The 25,752-nt window shown below is 38.4% G+C and overlaps 1 protein-coding gene across 11 annotated transcripts in view; it reads right to left on the bottom strand.

Annotated features, from left to right (window-relative positions):
* The window catches only part of msi2b (musashi RNA-binding protein 2b), a 653,181-nt gene that overhangs the window by 459,161 nt on the left and 168,268 nt on the right, over nucleotides 1-25,752 (bottom strand). For all 11 annotated transcript variants that reach the window (XM_057821855.1, XM_057821848.1, XM_057821852.1 and 8 more), the window contains one exon: nucleotides 457-549. In XM_057821855.1, coding sequence (XP_057677838.1) covers nucleotides 457-549 — 93 coding nt within the window. The remainder of the gene's footprint in view (nucleotides 1-456; nucleotides 550-25,752) is intronic.

Here is a 25,752-nt window from a genome sequence, read left to right on the forward strand (position 1 = left end):
AATCTTGAGAAAACAACAACGAAAGCCTCACATCGTGACTTGAGATGTGACAAAGGGCAACCTTGGCAGAGTCCAACCCTCACTTGGAACAAATCCGACTTACTGCCGGCAATACGGACCAAACTCTGACACCAGTCGTGCAGGGACCGAACAGCGGGGCTCGGCACCCTGTACTCAAAAGCACCCACAGGGCCCCCCGAGGGACACCGTCGAACACTTTCTCCAAATCCATAAAACAGAACTCTCTATCTTGTACCAAACATATGAGTTTGATGTGATAATACTCAGCAATTATAGCAAGCATAGTTTTTCATTGTTTCCAACATATTAGCCTGGTAAACCGCTTGTATTTGCATGACAGTAAAGTTCACAATACCAACAAAATGTCATCAATGTAGCCGCAGAGAACAGGCACAACAGTGAGGCTTACAAACAAAACAAAAAAAACATCCTTACCTTTCCGAACTGTTCAAAATACTGTTTGACATCTTCCAATACTGTATTGGCTGAAAGGCCACCCACAAATATTTTCTTCGTTCTTGTGACCATCTAAAAGGAAAAGAAGACAACCATTATTATGATGAAAAAAACTGTAATGGACAGCGCATCCAATAAAGAAGACTCAGGAAAACAGTTGAAAACCAATATTTGAATATCGTTCCAAGCAAGGTCACAATGCTGAACGTTTTGAGAAAAAAAGAGGCATAAACACAGTAACATCTCGTCCCCAAAAGGTTTTGTCAAACGTAAAGCAACAGCAGCATTCGCTTGCTAAAAACAAAACAAATTAATGAGGGCTGGAATATGAAATGAGAATGAATTAAGGCCTCATTTAATTTCGGTGACAATATGAAGGATTATTACCCACAGCAACAAAGAGGGGGCAAAAAAAAATAACCTTTGTACCAAATTTAGATGCGTTTGATGAACTGCAGCAAAAATGCCTTTATCAAAATGTTACATATTAAAAAAAAAAAAAACATACTGTACAGTGCTTCTGTTCATAAATCTGTGCTTTTCCCATTTGATTTACTTGTACGCATGCTTAGCATTGACATATTGACAGCTCATTAAGTTCACCATAGGCATACAGACACACAACTCAAAAAAACGCACAATGTCAACCTGATGAAATTCTCCAGCACAACACGGTTGGAGACCTTAACGCTTTGGGAAACTATCTTGATCAAATCGCTGACTGAAACATTTTCAATGCATGAAAGATGGGCTTAACAGTGATGAACAAGATTCAAGATTCAGCTGAAAGGCGCATCTGTCAAGGGCTTTGCAGGTGTAGTCACAGTCTCACTGGCACACAACGTCCACCATATGAGCCCTTTAGCCCTCCGTTGTTACATGGTGTGTTTGATTATCCCACTTAGATATTTTTTAATATTTTCGCACCGACATTGTTATTTATTGACCAAATATGTTTAAAACCCACAAAGAATGTGTCTCTGGTAGTTAAAGCCATTCTAGTATATGAAGAAACAAACAGCTATCACAAAAAGTACAGAACACATACAGTACACAGGGAAAAAAAATGCCACTTCTAAAAACGAGTAAAAATTACGACCGTAATTTTCGGACTATAAGCCACTACTTTTTTCCTTCATTTTGAATTCTGCGGCTTATAGTCCAGTGCGGCTTATTTGAAGATTTATTTGGGTTAATAGGTAACAATTTATCACAAAGCGCCATCATAACATTGTCATAAGACCGTCATTCATACTTATGACATGACATTATCATGGGCATTACTGAATGCTTATGTTGATAAGTAACATCCGGCAAATTATGTCAATAACTCCATTTATGTCCAGCTTGGATCTTTTACAACCATTCAAAAGTGAGATAATTTGCTGGATACCACTAAATGACATCTGTTATAAGCATTCATAAATGCTCATGACAGTGTCATGTCATAATTATGACAGTCTTATGGCACCACTGTCTAATAAAGTGTTACCAAATACCATAACTAGCAATTAATGAAACAACTGGAACAGTAACTCAAGAAATTTTCAGCACAGGACATGAATTTTGATTGTTATTTACATCTGTAGCGCTGCAATGCATGCTCGGAGGCATGTTGGACAACAACAGTGTTGACAGCAGGTGGCAGCAGAGGTTGACTGTTTGACAGTGATGGCCAAATTAAGCTTCTTGAAGCAATGAAGCTTTGCAGCCAATTGGTTCAAAGTAATTGGTATGACGCCAATGTCAAATAAAGTATTACTGGTTAATATCCTTTTCGTGTAAATATCCCATAATACATACTTAACGACATACATACATACATACAGGACAGCTGTGGCTTATAGTCCAGTGCGGCTTATTGATGAACAAATGCCGTTCTCGTGCCAAATTTGGTGGGGGGCGTCTTATAGTCAGGTGCGCCTTATAGTGCGAAAATTAGGGTACTTCGTATAAGTACGCGCAAGTCATGTACTTGATGTAAAAGTACACATACCCAAAAAACAAGTACACCTATTTGTAGTACACGTACCTGTAGTAGACATACCTGTAGTACAAGTGTACAAGTACATGAATCGTCGCAGACTTATACTATACTATACTATATATTACTTATATTACTTATTACTATATATACTTATACTATATATAACAACTCCAAAAACCATATTGTCATCCAAAGATGATTTCTTATCATTTTGTGATGAAATTGATGAGTTCTGAGTACTGCTCGATACGTCAAGTTTGCTGTCGCTCAAGTATCTGAGGGGATAGTCATTAGAAATCAAAGTGTTTTTTTCCCTTTCTTTGTAACACAACAGCACTGAACTGGTGGGTTGTACAGTACACAAGAATAAAGGCGGGCAGCTGCATCATCCTCCTTGCCAACATCATCCCTCAGACCTCGGAGGTTATCAGTACTTGGATGCCACCGCCGGCAACCCCAGGCCAGACAGCTGCTGATAAGCCGGCTGTGAGGGTATTTATCATCATCACTCACTTTTATCGCTGCAAATCAAGGTAAAATAAAGAAAGAAATAGATAAATACACAAGGCAATGCTCATGTCGGCCTAGCCCTTTGTCCCATTTCACTTCCGGGCTGGCCATCTTTCGAAAACCCGTTCCAGCCTGTCAAGTTTTCAGTCTTGTCTCTTTCCTGAGAAGCTGATGGCTCCCGGTATGACACAATTACTTGTCTGGTTTCTGTTTTTTTCTTTCGCCCATGGTGATCGAAGAAATGACGACTTAGGGGTTTATGACGATGAACCGAAATGAGGAGGTTACTTTTGGTTGAGGTTGTTGCCTAGTAGAGCTGGGAATCTTTGGGCACCTAACGATTCGATTACGATTACAATTTAGAGGCTCCGATTCGATTATAAAACGATTATTGATGCACCCCCCACCTCCTTTTTTTTCCTCTTTTTTTTTTTTTTTTTTTTAAATGTTTTGTACATGAGTTCCAAAATTGTTCAAAAATACTCTCAGGCTAAACCACACTACTATTTCAGTATCACGTTAACATATAGCAGTAAACAAATATACAAAAATAACATTAAATAAAAAACTCCAGTCCCCATTCTGTATCAGCAGCTTTAAACTACATTCAATTAATTTAATGTTGTGAATCAACCGTTAAATTTGTTAAAATTGCTCCCGTTATTCCATAATTTCCCTCTTGTCCACTTTCGACATGTGAAAGTTTTAAAACTATTTTAAAGATAGATTCAAGTCAATATTTTACCGATTTAGGAGTATTTTAGATAAAAAGTTCATTAGGTTTGCTTGGAAGGTTCGCTACAACAGCCTTGCAGGGAAGTGTACTGCTTTAAGATGGCGGCCGTTTATAACGCTCGCATCTAGCTTTTTGTAGATGTGCTGCTAACACTACCAAATCTATATTGCATCTAGTCCTATATAAATGATATCCACTGTAACGTTGTAATGGATGTACTTTGTACAGCTTTTCGGCAGCAGTCAGGTATCTTGTTGTGTTTTTTTGTCTCGTTGCATGAGTTGAGCTAGAGCCGTGAGTTGAGCATTGGCATTACCCGAGGGGCCGGGTAATGGGAAGCATGATGTTTAGCTACTCTCGCTCCGTTCCGTCCCGAAGACAGCGCGGCGCACTGAGTGTTGTGTACTTCCGCTTTACTTCGCATATTTCAATAATCGGAATTTGGATGTTTGTGAATCGTTCTCGAATCTTCCACGGCCAAATCGCGAATAATCTAAGAATCGGAAATTTTGCACACCTCTATTGCCTAGTACCGCATTTGTTATGTTATTTCATGCTGAGCGATATGACCAAGCAGTAAACATTGTAATGAGTCATTCAACCATTGATGTGTTATCTTAAGATAGGATACAGTTACTCTGACTGTAGTTCTTTATTCAATTGTTACGATTATAATTTAAATTTTCGTCTTAAAGCAACATTTAAGAACAAAACTTGAGCACAGCTATCCCCTATCCATCAACGTCTGAGTCTGCTTCTCAGTCATACAAGGCGACAGTTCAGCCACAAACCCAACGCTGCCCCCAGAGGGCAGTGTATCCTCTATCATTAAACAAAATACAATATTTTTTGACTTTTTGGGTAGTTATTTTTGAAATTTTGAAGGGTTCATTCCGATTTACGCGGAAATTCGGGTTACGTTGCCAGCGTAGGAATGGAACTTGTTCATGTACTGTTGATGATATTCTTGTACATGTACTCACATTGTTTCGACTACAGAAATTTAACATCAATTTTATGTTAGCTTAGAACATGAAGTCGACGCATGTGATTGGCTTTGGCAGGCCGCGCAAAATGATGCCCTTTTAAACAATAAAACACTTGAAACAAAACAATGTGTTTTCAGAAGTCCATCTAGTCTGATCAATATGTAAATTTAGTGAATTAAATCAGCCTAATTGGCCTGACAAAAGTCCGCTAGTTTAAATGCTATGCATACTAACATATTTACAAATCTCATAGCAAATCGCTCACACGTAATTCCAGAAACTGTAGCTGTAAACTTAATTACAAATGCATACATAAACATATATTAGCTGAAACAACTTACATCCTTATGTCGGCAAAACCAGAGCGCAGCTATCCTTTATCCATAGACATCTGAGTCTGCTTCTCAGTCATACAAGGCAACAGTCCAGCCACAGATCCAACGCTGCCGCCAGAGGGCAGTATATTCTCCATCATTAAACAAAATACAACACTTTTGGACTTTTTGGGTAGTTATTTTGAAATTTGAAAGGGTTAATTCCGATTTGAATGGAAATTCGGGTTATGTCGCCAGCGTAGGAACGGAACTCGTTCGTAACCCGGGGACTACATGTAATCACATTGTTACATTGTTTTCACCGCAGAAATTTCATATCAATTATATGTTGGCATAAAACATGAAGTCGACGCACGTGATTGGCTGCTGCAGGCCACGCAAAATGATGCGCATTTTACCAATAAAACACTTGACACGAAACATTTGGTGTTCAAATATCCATCTCGTCGGATCAATATGTAAATTTGGTAGATTAAATCAGCCTAATTGGCCTAACAAAATTCCACATTGTTAAATACAACGATATGACCAAGCATTAAAAATTGTGATGTAGCAACACTTAAAACCAAAACTTTTGTGATTTTGGGGACGCCGGTGGTTGTGTGGCCTTCGCAATGTGACTTATTTATATACAGGAATAACGTAGAAACATGCTTGTGTTTATTAAATGCTTGAAGGCTACAAACCTGTCTAGGGCTGCAGCTATCGATTATTTTAATAGTCGATTAACCGATAAACTAGTTAGTTCGATTAATCGAGTAATCGGATAAGGAGCATAAAAATTTTTAAAATAGCTGAGCTAAATCTCAAACGGTATAAAAAAAATAAATGTGGAACGAAGTACAAAAAAGAACAATTGGCTAATTTACATAGCAAAAGTCCCTTAGCCTAAATGCCATTAAATGCTAACGATTATTTCTTTTTTTACAATGCTCCGAACAAATGGTTCAAAAACCTATTCCCACAAAATACGTCTAAATATACCTATAAAATAAATTACGAATGCACAAGAAAAAGTTTTTTTCTTTTAATTAGGACTGTCAAATTTATCGCGTTAACGGGCAGTTTTTTTTTTTTTTTTTTTAAATTAATCACGTTAAAATATTTGACGCAGTTAACTCATGCACAGAATGACCTGTTTATGCGTTGCCTTAAACAGTTTACAATGACGCCCTTTTAACACATTGAGAGCAAAAAAGGCAGAGAAATGCGAAGACAAAGGCGTTCATTGAACCGCGCCTTTTATTGACTTAATCTTTGGCAGCCACTTCTAACAGTCATGGTTGCTCAACTTCCCATCATGCATTTGGGTGGAGCAAGAGACGATCTTTTTCTTAACACTCTTAATTGAACACAACGCAGAATATCTGTATACCATTTGCAGCCACCACCGACAGTCATGGCTGCCCAACTTCCCAACATTCATTTGGGCAGAGCAAGAGACGATTTTTTTCTTAAAACGCTTAATTGAACACAACGCAGAATATATTGTATACCATTTGCAGCCACCACTGACAGTCATGGTTGCCCAACTTCCCATCATGCATTTGGGCGGAACAGTTAAGTCGCTACTGTATCATTTAGTGAAAGCACAATGGTAAATGGTGGTAAACTTGTGTAGCGCTTTTCCACCTTTGAAGGCGCTCAAAGTGCTTTTGTCACCAGTAGGTGACACAGCACCAGGAGCAATGTGGGGCTCAGTATCTTGCTCAAGGATCTTTGGCGAGTTCATCAGGCAGACTAATCTATTCTACCACTGAGCCACGCCATCCCCGCCACAACAAAAATAATATCTCTCCCAAAAAAATAATGTTCACAAAAAGAAAAGTGCTCCATGCAAAGAGAACTGGCATTCCCAATCAAAATAGCTATGCAAAATACACAAAACTTATTCAGACTTTGCCTTGGCTAGATCTGTAATTAATTTAAACTCGCCATTGACACCTTGTGGTGTATTTCAATCACTGCCTTACGTAGTTAAAGACACTGTGGAAGAACGGCAGGGAGCCCGATGTGACGTCACCACTCGGCGACATCAACAATAGCGAGCTATTCGTTTATTTTTTGATTGAAAATTTTACAAATTTTATTAAAACGAAAACATAAAGAGGGGCTTTAATATAAAATTACTATAAGTTGTACTCAAATTTATCTTTTAAGAACTACAAGTCTTTCTATCCGTGGATCCCTTTAATTTTTAAGCTGTGATTAACTCGATTAAAAATTTTAATCGTTTGACAGCCCTAATTTTAAGTTTCAAGAAACTAATTGCTAACTGTGTACTGTAAATCCCACCTGTGGTTATGTGGGCAATTGCCCGTGCTGCGCAGAGTATAGAAGAAATAATTGTAAATTGCTGATATAACATTTATACTAGGCTCCACTAAATCCGGACCTCGGTGCCACTTTTCCTGTCGTGTTTTCCACGTCTCTCTCCCCTAACACAGCTGAATCAAATGATTATGTCATCAGCAACCTCTCCAGAAGCCTGATAATGATCCTGATTATTTTGAGTCTGGTGTGTTGGAGGAGGGAGACATGGAAAACACAACAGGAAAAGTGGCACCGAGGTCCGGATTTAGTGAACCCTGATTTATACCATTAATATTATCTAAAATTGAGGCTTGTAAATCCCACACCATGGCAAGTGGGCATTTGTGTGTTGTTTTAAGTACCATTTTCTGCGTATGTTCCGGGACCTGTGCCCGTCTCATTATCCCTGCGCTGTCATATGTACTTTGCGTTCCGGCAGCTTATGATTTGCAAATTAAAGACTGGTTTAGGGGTTTAAATTTTGGGGGATTTTTAATTTTTTTCAAAATGCCCTCCTTTTCCAAAATTTTTGTTGTACGTCTTTGACATGCGAGCACTTCGCATCCGCACATCGCGATAGCGATGTTGAAACGATATATCATTCAGGTCTAGTTTGTTCCTTTAAAATAAATGTGTGATTTATACCCAGGAAAGACAAATATACTGCATTTTAGCTAATGTCTAATCTATTTGAATGGTGATGTGCAAGTGCAAATTTTTACAATTTTTCCAATTGCAAAGGGTCTGCCTGAATGAAAACTGTACCGAACTGGTGTGCATTTGTCTTTTGCCCTATTTGAGCTGGGAGTAAATAACGCACAATATTTTACATCCTCAGAATATTGAGCCGCTTGTTTGACTGCGGTGTTTAATAACAGCGAGGTGGGTGCCGAGAAGGATGAAAAAGATAAGCCTGCAGCTGATATTGCAACATGCTAGTATATTACTATTTGTAGCAATTCAGTACCTCGACTGGTAGCGGCAAACAAAATTCAAAGAGCCTTCACGATCCAGCAACAAAAAGCTATTAGTGTTTCCAACATGGAAAACAAACCGCAAAGGGAAGCTGTGAATGTTATTAACTCCCCAAGAAGGATGAGACAAGATGATTATTGTGTGAAATAAAATAAAATCGAAGACAGAATGCTTCAGAAACGGGGTGGGGGGGAGGGGTGTCATGCAACATATTGCTGCAAATCTTGAGAGTTTTACACTCAAGTACCAGCAGTATGTTATCTTTTAAACTTCATTCAGGGCCACATGCTTGACTGGCAGATGGTGATAAAGACATTCAGCAGTTTTTCTGGCAAAGGTGTAAGCTGACGCCGTTTATGGTGACAAGAGAAAAGATTGATACAACAGAACTTACAGTATTTGGAGATTTCCTTTTAACTTTTTAAAAATTCAGTATATAGGTAGTACCCAGGTTACGATGTACTTGGACTTACGCGATTTCGACGTTACGACGCCAGTCTCGTCCGCCATTTTGTCTCCAGTCACTTTTTTTTATGTCGCGTAAACAGTACCTTATTGTACCTCATCGCATCTTATTTTTACTTTACCATATTAATACGACGTGTTCTGTCCTCACGAAACGTGAGGTTGTTCAGCAAACAAGGCAATTGTGCTTTTTGAAGCTTTTGACTTCCTTCGCTTTTGACGATTTGCAAAGCTGTAACACATATGTACACATATGTTAAAAACAACACATTTTAGCAATAAAACACTTGACACACAACAAGTGGCGTTTAAACGTCCATTTAGTCTGCTCAAAATGTAAATTTAGTAGATTAAATCAGCCTAATTGGCCTAACAAAAGTCTGCTAGCTTAAATGCTAACGTAGGTACAAATCTCATAGCAAATTGCTCACACGTAACTCCAGAAACTGTACCTCTAAACTTAAATACAAATGCAAACATATATTAGCTGAAACAACTTACAGCCTTATGTGGGTCCAACCAGAGCACAGATATCCCTTATCCATAGAGTCTGCTTCTCAGTCATATAAGGCGACAGTCCAGCCACAGACCCAACGCTGCTCCCAGAGGGCAGTGTATCGTCCATCATTAAACAAAATAAAATACTTTTGAACTTTTGGGTACTTATTTTGAAATTTTAAAGGGTTAATTCCGATTTACTCGAAAATACAGGTTATGTCAGCAGCATAGGAACGGACATGAGGCATTTTTTTGCCATGTGGTAAAATGGATTTTGCCATGTGGCATTTTTTTGCCATGTGGCAAAATGGATTTTGTTATGTGGCAAAATAGATTTTGCCATGTGGCTTTTTTTTTTTTTTTAAATCATGTGGAAGAATGGATTTTGCCATGTGGCAAAATGGATTTTGCCATGTGGCATTTTTTTGCCATATGGCAAAACTGGTTTTGCCATACGGTATTAATTTTGAAATCTTAAAGGGTTAATTCGGTTTAACGCGAAAATACGTGCTATGTTGGCAGCGTAGGAACGGACATGTGGCATTTTTTTGCCATGTGGCAAAATGGATTTTGCCATGTGGCATTTTTTTGCCATGTGGCAAAATGGATTTTGTTATGTGGCAAAATAGATTTTGCCATGTGGCAAAATCAATTTTGCCATGTGGCATTTTGTTTTTGCCATGTGGCAAAATGGATTTTGCAATGAGGAAAAAATAGATTTTGCCATGTGGCATTTTGTTTTTGCCATGTGGCATTTTTTTGCCATGTGACAAAATGGATTTTGGCATGCCACAAATTTTTGGGGGCAAAAAAATGCTACATGGCAAAATCCATTTTGTCACATAGCAAATACCACTTTTTGTTCTCGGCACTGCCCCAAACCAGAGCACAGCTATCCTTTATCCATGTCATCTGACATGGACGTCTATCTTTTTGGAGAGTTATTTTGTTGTACTTAAAGGCTTAATTCCGACTTACATGGAAATTTGGGCTACGTCACCAGCGTAGGGATGGAACTTGTTCGTAACCTGGGGACAACCTGTAACTGGTTGTTAAGGAAATCTAAAAATGGGGTTGGTGAAGTTGTTGCGAACGTAATGATGATTGGCTAAGTGGCTCGGAGCATTAGCATAGCATTCGAGTTCTTGTTAGCATGAGCATTTAGCATGGCAGTATGTACCTCAGTGCTGCTTCGGTACAACAAGAAAAACAAAAAGGCTTTTTTTTCTTTCTTCACAGAATTTGAAAGTTTGTACCCAAAAATAAACAGAACATTGTGGATAAAGTGATTTTCATGAACTAGTCAACCATAAGTATAGCTGAGAGTTCCTTATTAACTCACTGTTCCTTGACACTAATGTGTTGTCAGATCTTCAAACGTAACCGCTGCCCCTCATGAAACCGCGTTTTTTCGAGGTCGGGCATCAAGCTATGATTACAAGGTGAGCTTTATTATGCCCCTCACCTCTTGCACCTACAGGGTCATGCACAGCTGTAAACACAAAACCCCAGACAGGCTGGGGAGTTCCATGTCGTTTCTCATACCTAAAAATAATGGGACACATAAGCGCAAAGCCATCACACTGTTGCAGGAGCCGCAATTGTTATGCTTCTAGTGCGGAGATATAATTACTGGCATTCAGATCCCGTCTGTCGCCTCGCTCATAAGCAACCAGAAAGCACCGGAGAGCATCTGTCAATGCAGTGCGGCATGATCAAAGGCCGAGACGTTGTGCAGGCGCTCGCAAAACACGGCCAGGTAAACACTGCCATTGCTCATTTGCATCACTAGAACAGGCCCACCAAGAGAAAACACAGCCAATAAATGACAAACACCAGCACAATCATGTCTGTTTCGGAGGTTTATTGTGCGACGGGAGGGAAAACAGAAGGGAAGTGCCCGATCAGAGAGCCGGCGGATTAGAACGTCAGGGTAGGGTAGGGCTGGGCGATTTGGCCTAAAGTACAGATCACGGTAAATTGAGCAGATTACCTCGACAACGATAAGTGATGATAAATTCGCCTAAGTGGACTGTTATATAATTTGATCATCTGAATCAATGCGTGAAATACAAATGAACCGTTTCTTGTTGATTTATTTATAAGATTTCAATTTAACATACTGTACTTTTCAGGCTATAAGTCGCAGTTTTTTTTTTTTCATAGTTTGGCTGGGGGTGCGTCTTATACTCAGGAGCAACTGATGTGTGAAATTATTAACACGTTACGATATCATTTCACATGTTATTTTGGTGTTTTGGAGTGACACTGATGGTTTGGTAAACTTGTTAGCATGTTCTTTATGCTATAGTTATCTGAATAACTCTTAATAGCTATGGCCACGTTCGCGTTCTGCCTTTGGCAATGTGTGTTTAATTGTATTATTGACTTTTTTATATTGAAATTAGGGCTGTCAAACGATTAAAATTTTTAATCGAGTTAATTACAGCTTAAAAATTAATTAATCGTAATTAATCGCAATTAATTGCAATTCAAACCATCTATAAAATATGCCATATTTTTCTGTAAATTATATATATTTTTTGTAAAATAATTTGTTGGAATGGAAAGATAAGACACAAGATGGATATATACATTCAACATACGGTACATAAGGACTGTAGTGGGCATTTCACTCTACTGTCATTTAAATCTGTCTATGCTGTCCTCACTCCGAAGCTTCTACTTTTTCCAAAGCTAGACAGCTAGTGAACGACGCCTTAATAATCAGACTTCTTCCTTTTTTATCTGATTTATTAATAAAATGGCCTCAAACCACTGTCCTCTTTAGACCGTAGTGAAACTACAAAAAAAAGTACACAAGCATTGCATTAGCAACAACGTTAGCTTAGCACGCTATACAGGTTCACTAAACATAAACAAAAAACGTCTCATACAAAAAATATAACATTTCGCTTACTAACATAATATGTACATTCTTTACAACAACCATACTTACGGACAAATCTTGTCCAAGGATCATATAAGCACAACATTACAACGTAGGCGTCAGCCCGAGACGTCGTGCAGCCATATTGAATTGGCAAGAAAACCATGTCGCAAAGCGACCACAAGAGTTCGCTGTTAGACAGCACAAAAAGCCTTGCTGTAAAACTTACCAAAAGGCAGAATACTGTCTGAGCGGGACATGTGCGTTAATTGCGTCAAATATTTTAACGTGATTAATTAAAAAAATTAATTACCGCGCGTTAACGCGATAATTTTAACAGCCCTAATTGAAATGCATGCTTTTAGTTTGTGGCACTTTCACGCCCACGTGGGGGCGCATTCACACTTGTTTACGCAAAGAGCGCTCACACGCCAGAAGAAGACGGACAGCTACGCAGCGTCTCTAAGCAAGTGGGCGAGAGAGAGAGACATGGCTGTGTACCCACGTTCCTTGTTTATGCTAGTAAAATATCTCTACAGGGGCAACGCCTCTTTTCTGTTGTTGTTGTGTGTTTTCCACCCGCGATCGGACACTTACAGCCAGTTGTGTGGTTGTTTGAACGATGTGCTAATGCTAGCGAACGCATGCTAACCGTTTGTGTCATTGCCGTAATAGCAGCTAATTATCGTTTATTTACGTGGACGAAATTGATTTGTATTATATCTATTTTTAGTTTAACTCTTCAAATGATGGTGTCATAACGACTGCCAAAATAAATTCAGCAAATTATACGGACGTCCAGCATCGTCATTTGGGAGTTTAGCTCGCTGTACAGCCAGGACCGAGCCGTAGCGTCCTGGTGAGGACAGTACATTCGCATTTCGTTGTTCATGCATCATGTAACATTATTATTCTTTACACTTATTCAGCATGTTGTTCTCTATTGTATTTTTATTTTAAATTGCCTTTCAAGATGACATATCTGTTCTATGTGTTGAATTTTATTAAGTAAATTTCCCCCAAAAATGCGACTTATACTCCGGTGCGACTTATATGTTTTTTTCCTTTTCGTTGGGCATTTTATGGCTGGTGCAACTTATACTCAGGTGCGACTTATAGTCCGAAAAATACGGTATTTAAACAATTGTACAAGCAGTCTAAACATTAAGTATATGAAAAATTATTGTAAACCATAAGAATTCAAGTATGAACAATTATAACAGCTTGTATGACTTGAACAATGTACAACATTATACAAATCTATACGACGACACTGCAAACATGTAATTGTAACACAAAAGACTTTTGAACAAAACACTTCAAACAGACATCTTGTTGAGAATGGCTGCTGTGACATAATCACTCAACAAAAGTGTTTACTTCAAGGTTTCAGGTTTTTTTCCAAAGAGCATTTTTCTAATACATGCACGCACACATGCACCCCCCACACAGACATATACACACATTAAAGCGATATTGCTCTTTTGCTAATGAAACATTTACGATTTTATCATGGCAGTAATGACACTTGGGGTGTGACAAAATAGGGAAATGGTGATATATCGTGATACTTTGTATCCCAAAAAGTTATCGATATGCTCCTGCCAAGAATCGAGATATCGTTTCAAAAAGGTGTCAATGTTTAAAAAAAAAAAAAAAAAACGCCAAACAACCAACCAACAAGTTGCTACCAAAATCTTCCACCATAACAGTGTCTCGGGTAACTCTGAAGCTGCCATTGACGGTGCTCGACACCCAATCCATTTAGACTGGGAACGTTCATTCATTCGAAATAGGGCTGCAGCTATCGATTATTTTAGTAGTCGATTAATCGATGAACTATTTAGTTCGAATAATCGAGTCATCGGATAAGGAATATAAAAAAAAATACCTGAGCTCAGCCTCACACGGTATATATAAAAAAAAGAGGATCTATGTACAACAAAAGAACAATTGGCTAACTTACATAGCAAAAGTCCACTAGCTTAAATGCTATAAAATGCTAACGCTTTTTTACAATGCTCTTAACAAATGGCTCAGACACATATTCCCACAACTGTTCTATGGCGGACTTCCCACGCACTTCTCAGTGTGACGTAATTTCCGAAGATTTCCGAAGAAAAGCATTTTCGTTGTCAAGGGCGTTGCTATGGGTTAAACAAAGAATCTGGAAGGGTTGCGTTAAAAGAAAAAAAAAATGAAAATATGCTTATAATTGTTTAGCCATTGATATTATTCAAAAACACGGTTGGCCAACCTTAGTTCACATTTCCGCTTTAAAGGGGAATGAACATAGCCGAACAACACACAGTCAAAGGGGGATGAAAAGACTATATTTTCCGAATTTACCGACATGGTCAAAATTACGTCGGTCATCGTGAAGAATTTCAGTAACGGTAAATTTTCGGTATACCGCCCGGCTCTACGTCAGGAAGAGAAAAAGGAATGGCGTCTTTGTCCGGCAACAAGTTAAAGATGAGGGCCCCTTTTCACTCCTCCGCATGTCCTTTTAAAAAGTGGCCCAATCTCAGCTCTGGTGTGCAAAAATAGATCTGTAATTGCTTATTACAATACAATTAGAGCAAAGGAGATGAGGGAAGGAAAGATGCTTAGTGCAAATGTGGAGTGACAGGCCCAAGCAACCCGACAGGATTACAGTAGCCAATTGCGCACGGGAAGAATATGAGAGCTATAAGAGCGAGAGACAATGACAGAAACGGGGAGAGAGCGAAAGTGAACAAGTATGGGGGAGGGGAGAAGCTGTCAAGCACAGGGCAGAAGCTAATGACAACCCTGGCTTCAACTAGCACAGACATCTTTGAAGCGCCGCTCTGATCAGAGACGTGATTGCCACTGCTGCAGGGCCACCGCTGCTATATTAACCTACTCTAGAAGGCACTCAGGGAAAGTCACGGACGGGCCCGTTCCTGCCGGTACCGGCCACCTGCGGACCGTACCGGGCGCGAGTCAGGGACACGTGTGTTTGCATGTGGCCTTGTTCGAACACTGACAGCCAGGCTGAACACGGGGCCAGTTAGACGTGATTAGCTGCACTTCCCTCCTCAGCCCCACTACTGTTATGAAGATTGATAGAAGCAGCTTAGAGCTGATTATATGGCCCTGGAGATGCACGGGCCCATACCCAAACTGCACATTCACGCTGCATTCACAATGAGCGCAGCACGCCGCGCGCCAGGCATTAAGCAAACGTTACAGCAATACATGGCAAATGTGAAACGGACCATGCCAGGAGTGCTCTTAAGAGCTTTTCGCAAACAGGAATATTATGCTAATTAGATGCTAGCTCCTGGCCAGATCTGGGACATTTGAGCGAGCGCGCTATGACCATTTAATGACATTTCAAATGTATATTATGAACATGTCCGGATATCTGAAATTCACCAGCAAGGTTATGAGGCCCAGCACGACTTCATGATAGCAAGGAGATTGATTCAACATAATGGATAGTCAAATAAAGCTCATTTTGACTCCGGCCTGACATGCTAGAAATAGGCGAATAAATGTTAGCGGAGTATTTTATTGAATTGAAACCGATAGGGATGGGAATCGAAATCCGATTCCAATTCCGAACCGGTTCCTAGTCTTTCGAGGCCTCGACATGACAATGAAAAAGCCTTAACGATCCCTTTAACGATTCCTAAAGACGCATAGTGCGTCGTGACGTGTCTTGTTGTCCAGACGCATCAAACTAGCATGGCGCCGAGAACAACTCGATCCAAAGTTTGGCTACATTTCACCAGGAAAGAGGGTGAAAAGGAAAGGTTACGATGGTCGAGCACGAGTATTGCAGCTGTAAACATAACAATGACAGCACGTAGGTTCAAACGCTCGAAAGTGACAGTAAGGCTCAGTCCTGGCTATACAGCTAGCTAAAGTCCCAAATGAAGATGCAGAAAACGTTGGTATAATTTGCTGACTTTATTTAACGATCACTTCAAGAGTGAAACTAAAAATAGAAATGAAACAAATCAATTTCGTCCCCAATAACAAACAGGTTTGCATCAACGTAAATCAGCGACGATTAGCTGCTAAAACAGTAATGCAAACGGTTAGCATGCGTTCGCTAGCATTAGCACATCGTTCAGACCACTGCACAACTGGATTTAAGTGTCCGATCGCGAGTGGATACACACAACAACAACAACACAAAAGATTATACATACAGGCGTTGCCTCTGTAGATATTTTACAAACATTAACAAAGAACGTAGGCTCGTAGCAGTGTTTCCCCTCTCTCACTAACTCGCTCACTCGCTTGGATGCGGCATTTCTTCTTCGCGTGTAAGCGCGCTCTTCTTCACGTGAGCACGTTCTTCTTCGCGTGAGGAAGCGTAAGGGCGCCTCCACTTGAGTGTGAAAGCACCATAAAAACTAAAAGGCATGCATTTCAATATAATGGTAAATAATACACTTTAACAGAGGGGTCCCCAAACTACGGCCCGTGGGCCTATTACGGCCCGCCTCCACATTTGGTCCGCCCCCCTGAACAATACTAGAGAGCATTTTGATTTTTTTTTTTTTCTTTTTTCCATAGTGTTATTTATTTCCTGGCCTTTTTCTGTGAAGAACTCGGAGTTATTTGGTTATTATCTATTTAATTAATAGCGTTATTATTAGTGGCTTTCTGAAAAACACTATTTTTTTACATTTAGTCACTCCTGTAATCGTCACACTTTTTCTGTTACAAACTGACCCCGGCCCCTCATCAGAGAAGGGAAAAGTTATGTGGCCCTCACAGGAAAAAGTCTGGGGACCCCTGCTTTGACACATATTGCCAAAGGCAGAACAACAACCTATTTGCCAATATATACCAATATTTTTTTTTATTTCTATTAGAAAAATATTTCAGTAAAATGTTACACATTCTTGTGCATTTGCCACTTATTGCCACAGTTAACATTGAGGCTTTGGGCCTCTTTTGACCTCGTTGTGAGTTTGTAAAGTTGTGACTTCTGATTAATCAACCTCGATGCCAATCAAAACGTTTGCTCTTTTTCCCCAAATTAGAAGTGATAAGAGAATCGAAAAAGAACCGAATCGTTAAGCAATATCGATAATGGAATCGGAATCGTAAAAATTGAATCAATTCCCATCCCTAGAAACCAATCAGATTTGTGACTTGTTTCATGCTAACTCATATTACCTTCACCATAGACTTTACAATGCATTGACGGGGCGCGGGGCCGATTCATAGGGGGCCTATCTCCGTCAAAGTTGACCGAGTGGAAACACAGACAAAGAGCTTTTTCTGTTGAAAATTCTTGTGAATAATGCTTAAATTAGGCTAATTTAGTCTACTAAATATACTGTACATAGTGATCAGACGAGATGGCTGCTTGAACACCAATTTTTTTGTGTCAAGTGTTTTAATGTTAAAATGTGTGTTGTTTTGAACATACAGTAAGTGTACAGATGTGTTTTACAGCTTCACAAATTGTCAAAAGTGAAGAAAGTAAAAAGCTTCAGAAAGCACAGTTGCATTTTTTGCTGTCTGAAAAGCTGAACAACTTAACTAGTGAGTACAGAACATGTCATATTAATAAAGTAAAAAATAAGATACTTTGAGGTACAATAAGGTACTGTTTACGTGACCAAAAAAAAAAACAAAACAAAAAAACGACAGGAGACAAAATGGCGGACGAGACTCCGGAGTAATTTAGTCGAAATCGCCTAAGTCAAGTTCGTCGTAACCCGGGGACAGCCTGTATTTAGTTTTATTGATTTGAGTGGATACACTGCCTTCTGGTGGCAACTGTGAATATGACATAACTCTTGCTTGGCTGGCTGAAGAGCAGCTGCTCCCTGTTAGGGACAACAAAAAGAATTTTTTATGAGCTAATTCGTAATTTTAAGTTTAGGGATGTATTTAGCAGTTTTTGGCGGAAATATGTGTTAAGAGAATTGCTAAAAAAGCTTAGCATTTTATAGCATTTAAGCTAGCAGACTTTTGCTATGCAAGTTTGATTAATTTGATCTACAAGAGATACATATCAATTCGACGAATTACACATTTAACCTCCAAATTTTTTGTGTTAAATGTTTTATCGTAAAATGGGTGGATTTTGTGTTACAGCTTGATAAAAAAAAATCCTGAAAATATTTTTCGGACTTAAACGCTTATTTATTTTTCTTTTAATAATGTTTAACACTGGAAATACTGTGTTTGTTTTTTGTTTTTTGTTTTTTTTTGCTATAAAGAAAGACCAGAGGGGCGTACATTAGGTCCACAATTGTTCAAAAAATCCTCTCAGGCTAAACCAAACTACTATTTCACTATCAAGTTAACAGTTAAAAACAGTGAATAAAATACGCAAGTCCCCATTCTTTATTAGCAGCTTTAAACCACATTCAATTAATTTAATGTTGTGAATCAACCATTAAAGTTGCTAAAGTTCCTCCTGTTGTTCCATAATTTCCCTTCTGTCTACTTTCAACATGTCAAAGTTATAAAACTCTTTCATCATATTAAGATAGATTCAAGTCAAGATTTTGCTGATTTAGGAGTATTTTAGATAAAAAGTCAATTAGGTTCGCTACAACAGAGCCTTCTAGAGAAGTCTACTGCTTTAAGATGGCGGCTGTTTACTAACACCGTCTGTCATTTCGCATCTAGTTCTCCATACATTATCTAACACCGCCATTGTCTATCATTTTACATCTAGTTTTACAATATGTGATATCTACCGTAGCCGTTGGTTTGAAGTAGTGCTGCAACGATTAATCGATTAACTCGAGGATTTGATGTGAAAAAAATATTTGAATTAAATTTTGCTAAGTCGAGTATTCGTTTATTTAAAGTGACGTTGTAATGGTTGAATTTGAAAGTGTTTGCATTTAGTTTTATTGATTTGGGTGGATACAGTGCCTTCTAGTCTGCCTCAGTTCACATGGCTGAATCCCTGTTAAGACCAACATAAGCTAAATTTTGTTTAAGCTAATATATATATATTTTTTTTGCATTTGCATTTTTATGCATTTGTAATTTAGTTTATAAGTAAATATAGCCTATTTTTGTGGGAATATGTGTCTGAACCATTTGTTAAGAGCATTGTAAAAAAAAAGTTAGCATTAGCAAGTTAGCACCAATATTCTTTTGTTGTACGTAGAACCTTATTTATTTATTTATTTTTTATACCGTTTGAGGCTCAGCTCAGGTAATTTTATTTTTCAGGTTCCTTATCCAATTACTCCATTATTCGAACTAATGGTTTATCGATTAATCGACTGCTAAAATAATCGATAGCTGCAGCCCTAGTTTGTAGCAACTAGCAACTGGGCGTTGTCTGCAGCGACTGTCGGCTGTAGTCAGGCATTATTTTTTTTTTTATCTAGCGGTATGAGTTGAACATGATATTTACTCTCGGTCCGTTCCTCATTTCATCCCGAAGACCGCACTGACTGTGTTTTATTTCTGCTTTACTTGGTATAATTCACAAATCGGAATTTGGATGTTTGTGAACCGTTCTGAAATCTTCCACGGCCGAATCGCAAATAATCTAAGAATCGGAAATTTCGCACACCTCTAGTTACCAAACACTAAAACATATGTAAAAAGGTTGTCCGCCCGATTGCCTGCCTGAGCGATCTACTGTCTGAGAATGCCAAGGCAGCCCTGCCATGCAAACACTCAAGATGCTAATTGGAGCAATCCAACTCTGTGTTTTTGCGAGTGTGAATGACTAATTAGGACCTCAATGCTCACAAAAGATATGCTGATTAGAGTAAGATGACACTTCTTTGAGTATAAAAATGATTTATCAGTCTTAAGCGTTTACACTGTGGTATTTTAATTTATTTTTAAATGCTTTTATTGCTCTTGTGAAATGAAAGGTATTTTATTTTCTTTTGGCATTTAATGCTCTTTTGAAAGTCCAATCATGGTGCCAATGGAAGCACATGTGAAAATTAATATTATTGCAAGCATATAGTTCTTTGTTTTACATCTCATGAAATTACGCTGCAAAGCATTTAATGTTTGTTATCCGATTACTCGATTAATCAATTGAGAAAAAAAAAATAATCGATGGATTATTCGATTACCTAAATAATGGATAGCTGCAGCTCTCGTTGGGAGGGTTTTAAAGAAAATCCAATTAACAGATGTTGGGTACTGGAACACAAAACAATTTTCTTTTGAATGGAAGGGAATAAATGTATGACTTTTGATGGCCAAATACAGACAAGTGGTTGACTATGACGCTGTCTGCATGCACTTGAAATTCTCTGGTGAGTGTTATATTGATTGCTTGATCCATTTTCCATTTGAATTTACAACATAACATATATTTTTATTTCTATCTCTAGAGCGCTCAAAGAACTGTAGAGGAATAAACCTTTTTGTGTTGATGGCATTCACGCACAAACTAAATGCATCTAATCTTTGTTTCATGAAAGCAAGTGGATGATATCAAGCCTGAGCAGGCTTTGTGACCTTTTCAACCCTGTGCATTAGTGCTGAGCAGTTCGAGAGCTTGATCCTCCTCTAAGTTCAGAAGGTCACACCAAAAGCCAAAAGTCACATCAAAACCAGACTGCAAATGCAAACAGCGCACATAGGAAAGTATTATCATTCAATTATTACTGTCTGCGCACTTGATGGCAATTGATGTTCAAAATTAGTACCGTATTTTCACGACCAAAAGGCGCACATTAAAATAGAAACCATAGACTTCATAACCTATTGACATGACACGGGAAACGGGCCGATTCGTAGGGGGCCTATTTTCAAAAACTTCAAATATTTACAAAACCAAAGCTGCTACCGACCTAAAACCAAAACAGGCACCTACCTTAGCCATATATGAGTCTCTATGAGCAGCTGCATCAAAAAAAAATCAAAGTCGTTCCCTTATAAAATCCCGATTAATTATTTTCTATATAAGTATAACACAAGTTAAAATAGCTATATAAGTCTCAGATTTGACACTAGATGCACAAAAATCCCCAAATGCAGAGATAATCACCTATATTTTCAGGATCAATAGCAATTTTTAACATATCGTATAACTTTTTGACCAAAATAGGAACTTTTTAATGATTTACTGCAAGTTTTCAACAGCTAATACATCACTCAATTTAACATCAGAAACTTAATACTTGAGGAAAACATGCAGAATCAACCATAAATAATATGTAAATAGATTATCAATAAATTCTATACACAATCAGCACTTATTATGGAATAGAATAGCCCTTTATTATCATTATACACTATATACTGTTAGCGAATGAGGCTATCGGTCTCCTTGCATAAACATTTTTCTGGCAAAAATTCTTGTGACTAAATGCTTGAATCCCTGAATTCTTTACAGATATGGACGTAAAACAGTTAATTCTTGGTTAAAAGCAAAGAAACCGTGCAATTAGTGTTTATTTTACGTATATTGACGAAATACCATGCTACTACGTATGTTAGTGAATGAGGCTAGCAGCTGCCTGTCGTGAAGGAATTTTTTCTGGCTAAAATTCTTGTGAATAAATGCTTGAATCCCCGAATTCTTCATAGATATGGACGTAAAACAGTCTCAATTCTTGCTAAAAAAAAAAAAGGTACAGTTTGCGTTTATTTTACGTATATTGAAAAATGCTTAAATCCCCGAATTCTTCATAGATATGGACGTAAAACAGTCTTGATTCTTGGTTAAAAGCAAAGAAACCAAACAGTTAGCGTTTATTTTACGTATACATTCGAAGTACCATGCTACTACGTATGTTAGCGAATGATGGTAGCAGCTGCCTGGCGTAAAGGGAGTTTTTCTGGCTAAAATTATTGTGAATAAATGCTTGAATCCCCGAATTCTTCATAGATATGGACGTAAAACTGTCTCGATTCTTGGTTAAAAGCAAAGACACTGTACAGTTAGCGTTTATTTTACGTATATTGACGAAGTACCATGCTACTATGTTAGCAAATGAGGTTCGCGGCCGCCTGGCATAAAAGGAGCATTTCTGGCAAAAATTCTAGTGAATAAATGCTTAAATCCCTGAATTCTTTATAGATATGGACATAAAACAGTCTCGATTCTTGGTTAAAAGCAAAGAAACCGAACAGTTAGCGTTTATTTTACGTATATATTGGAAGTACCATGCTACTAATTTGCGAATGAGGCTAGCGGCCGCCTGGCGTAAACAGAGCTTTTCTGGTGAAAATTCTTGTGAATAAATGCTTAAATACCCGAATTCTTCATCGATATGGACGTAGAATAGTCTCAATTCTTGATTAAAAGCAAAGAAACGGTACAGTTATTGTTTATTTGATATATATTGACGAAGTACAATGCTACTATGTTAGCGAATGAGGCTAGCGGCCGCCTGGCGAAAAAGGAGCTTTTCTGGTGAAAATTCTTGTGAATAAATGCTTGAATCCCTGAATTCTTCATAGATATGAACGTAAAACAGTCAATTCTTGGTTAAAAGCAAAGAAACCCAACAGTTAGCGTTTATTTTACGTACAGTATATTGATGAAGTACCATGCTAATATGTTAGCAAATGAGGCTAGCAGCCGCCTGGCGTAAAAGGAGCTTTTCTGGCGAAAATTCTTGTGAATTAATGCTTAAATCCCGAATTCTTCATAGATATGGACATGAAACAGTCTCGATTCTTGGTTAAAAGCAAACTATAAGGCTAGTCAGTTACGAAAATTAGCCGCCTCCATGTGTAAACAAAGAAGAAAATTCCAGCACGCATCGTACTTTGAATCCTCTAACAAATCACTCCTGAGACAATCCTTCCTGTTTGTACGCGGTACACTTTCGTAGTTAAATCCAATCGTAAGTAAATCCAAGCTTAAATCGACGTGAGCGTATGCCGTCTTCGGCTATTACTAAATGAAGCTCGGCCCCCTCTGATAAGGCGTCGCGCAAATAATGTGACACGTCAATAGGGATGACGTCTATGGCAAAAACATTTCTCCAAAACGGATTGAACATCTATTGCTGTCAATGGCAGCCTTCAGCATTTTTGACAACATGAGAAAACAACGAATATTAGAAAACGCAAATGTCAGTGCAGTGGTGGTGCTTGAAAAAAAAAAAGAAATCTCTCCTGCCTCAGCAACAGCATTTGAGTGGCAGCATTTTCAATAAGATGAAGCTCTCTTCCATGACGCCTGATATTGATAACAAAAGTTGATTTTCAACACAAGTCTGAGACTTTTGTACAGACAATAAGCACTAGAGGGAAAACAAATGGGATTTTAAGTTCCAATTACATTAATGGCTTTTTGACAGGCACTCCAACAATGCACCTTACACATAAACCCCTCTCTCTCTCCCTCTCACTGATGAATACACACCAACACGCACGGTACACACAAACGCACACACACTTTTTGAGAACAATGCAACTAATGATCCTGGATCTTCAATCTTTCCAATTGTGGTCATCTGAGTGACACGGCGACAAAAGGAGTAGAAGGAGATAAACAGTGTAGAGATAAACAGGAGAGGGGAAGGTCACGCAAAAAAAAAAAAAAAAACTTTTCTTTTTAATCTATATTGTGAAAAGGGTGACTTTCTCAATACGAGCCGATTTGGACATAACATCACTGTTATGCTATTGCACTTCAGGCATGTCCTTAAAGTGCCTATGACGGCAAAAAGCATGTTTATTTCATATTTTCCATGATATTTTATGCTCCTGAATGAAATTAATCGCTTGGATGTGTGTAGAAGCGATATATATTCAACTTTTTGAATCCCGCGCCATGAAAATGGGTGACTTCCGGCCAGAGTCTAGAGTTGAGGAAGAAAGTGGATGTGAAGTCAGAGAATGAGATCATCTTCACAAAACTGTAGGGGTGTAACGGTACACCAAAATCTCGGTTCGGTACGTACCTCGGTTTTTAGGTCACGGTTCGGTTCATTTTTGGAACAGTAAGAAAACAAAATGCAAAATATAAATGTGCTAGTTGTTTATTACCAGTGTAATCTGATTACTTTTTTCAGTAATGAGTAATCTAACGCGTTCATTTTTCTACACCAGTAATCTGATTAGTTAGTTTCCTTTGTGTCTCTGCGTTACTATTTTTTCGTTGCCTCATAACGTATGTAGAATGAAGAATATTGTCGTCATGTACGAAGAGCATTTTGAATAGAAAATGCTAAAATAAAAGGTTCCCGGTCCGTGTTACCATGACAACCTCTTAGCTATTTTCTGTTTTGGTCCGGCGTCGCATGTGTTATGGGACTGAAGGCGTGGGCCAGGCGGGTGGACATTCGAGCCGAGTGTTGAGACGTCGCGAGGGAATGTTGATCTGTGGATATCCATGAATGAAGGTGAGTATTTTTCCTTCATTCTGGAGGGTATCAGCAAAAGGTTGGACTCCCTACATGCGTGGCCGTTTCGTAGCTTTGCCGTAGGAACGACAGGCAGTCATCGCTCCAAGTTGGCGAGCTTTGTTTACTTCATATGCGTGTTGCACATTTATGCCGTGAGGTGACGTGTTCGTTTAGCATCTGTGGGATGTGTTTTAAGTCTGATTGAGTGTAAAGTGCTTAGTTGCCGCCACATTTTGTGGCCAAATTGACCGTGTGTGCACTGAAAGGAGTACTTCCAGGTTATGCACGCGCATCCGCGCCCGCCACCACCTTTACAATTTTGTGCAGTCAGTTTGCATTGTTTTTACATTGGCTCTGATATGATGTTAACCATGACCCAAAATTCAGAAGTTTCGACATTAGGCTTAATCTTAGAGTTAGCTGGGTTTAATTGGTCGGTGGAGTTGATTTCAACAAATTCCAAGCAGTTTGTCAGATATTTGTTAGTTTCAGGGCTCCGGAGTGGCTAAGCTAGCACGGAATTCTGATATTCCCCTTTAAATTCAATCATCGGAAAGTCAATTACATGTGATGACATTTTTCTGTTGTCATTCTTATGTTGAGGCGGCAAAGGGAGAAAAATGGGTAAAAAGTAACTGATAGATTACTTTTAAAGTAACTTAGTTACTTTGATAATGAAGTAATCAGTAAAGTAACTAGATTACTTTTTTGAGGCGTAATCAGTAATTAAATTACTTTTTTAAGTAATCTGTGACAACATTGTTTATTACATACCTTTGTGCTTTCAACAAAAGGAACATTAGCCTATACAAAGCTAGAATTCTGCTCAAAAAGTAGCGGGTATTTAAAGATAATCCAACAACAATTTGCCTTTCAGACCTTGCGTATTGGTCAGCTTTCTTTCTGAAAGAAAGAAGAAAAAAGAAGTCCTGTGCTAAAGAGAAAAGCAATCCATATGACAAAGATTTTAACATGTATTTTACAAATGAAATGCCTCAATGAATCATTTTTTTTTTCTTATGAACGGTTTTCAAAAGCTTTATTGGTGGATTTTCTCAAGTTAAAGCGCCACACAGAAATTAAAAAATGTAATTGTGTAAGCAGGATCTGTGTATTATTATTATTATTATTTAATTACAGGTGTTATTTTGTATCTGTGTGTGTTTTCTCTGATAGCTTTTATAATGGTAATGCATTCAGCATGAAGTATAATCCAACAGTATAGCCTATAATATGACTGTTTAATGGCCACAGCAATTTTTCTGTATGTGCTTGCTT

This window comes from Corythoichthys intestinalis, chromosome 18 (assembly GCF_030265065.1).
Source record: "Corythoichthys intestinalis isolate RoL2023-P3 chromosome 18, ASM3026506v1, whole genome shotgun sequence".
Classification (NCBI taxonomy): Eukaryota; Metazoa; Chordata; class Actinopteri; order Syngnathiformes; family Syngnathidae; genus Corythoichthys; species Corythoichthys intestinalis.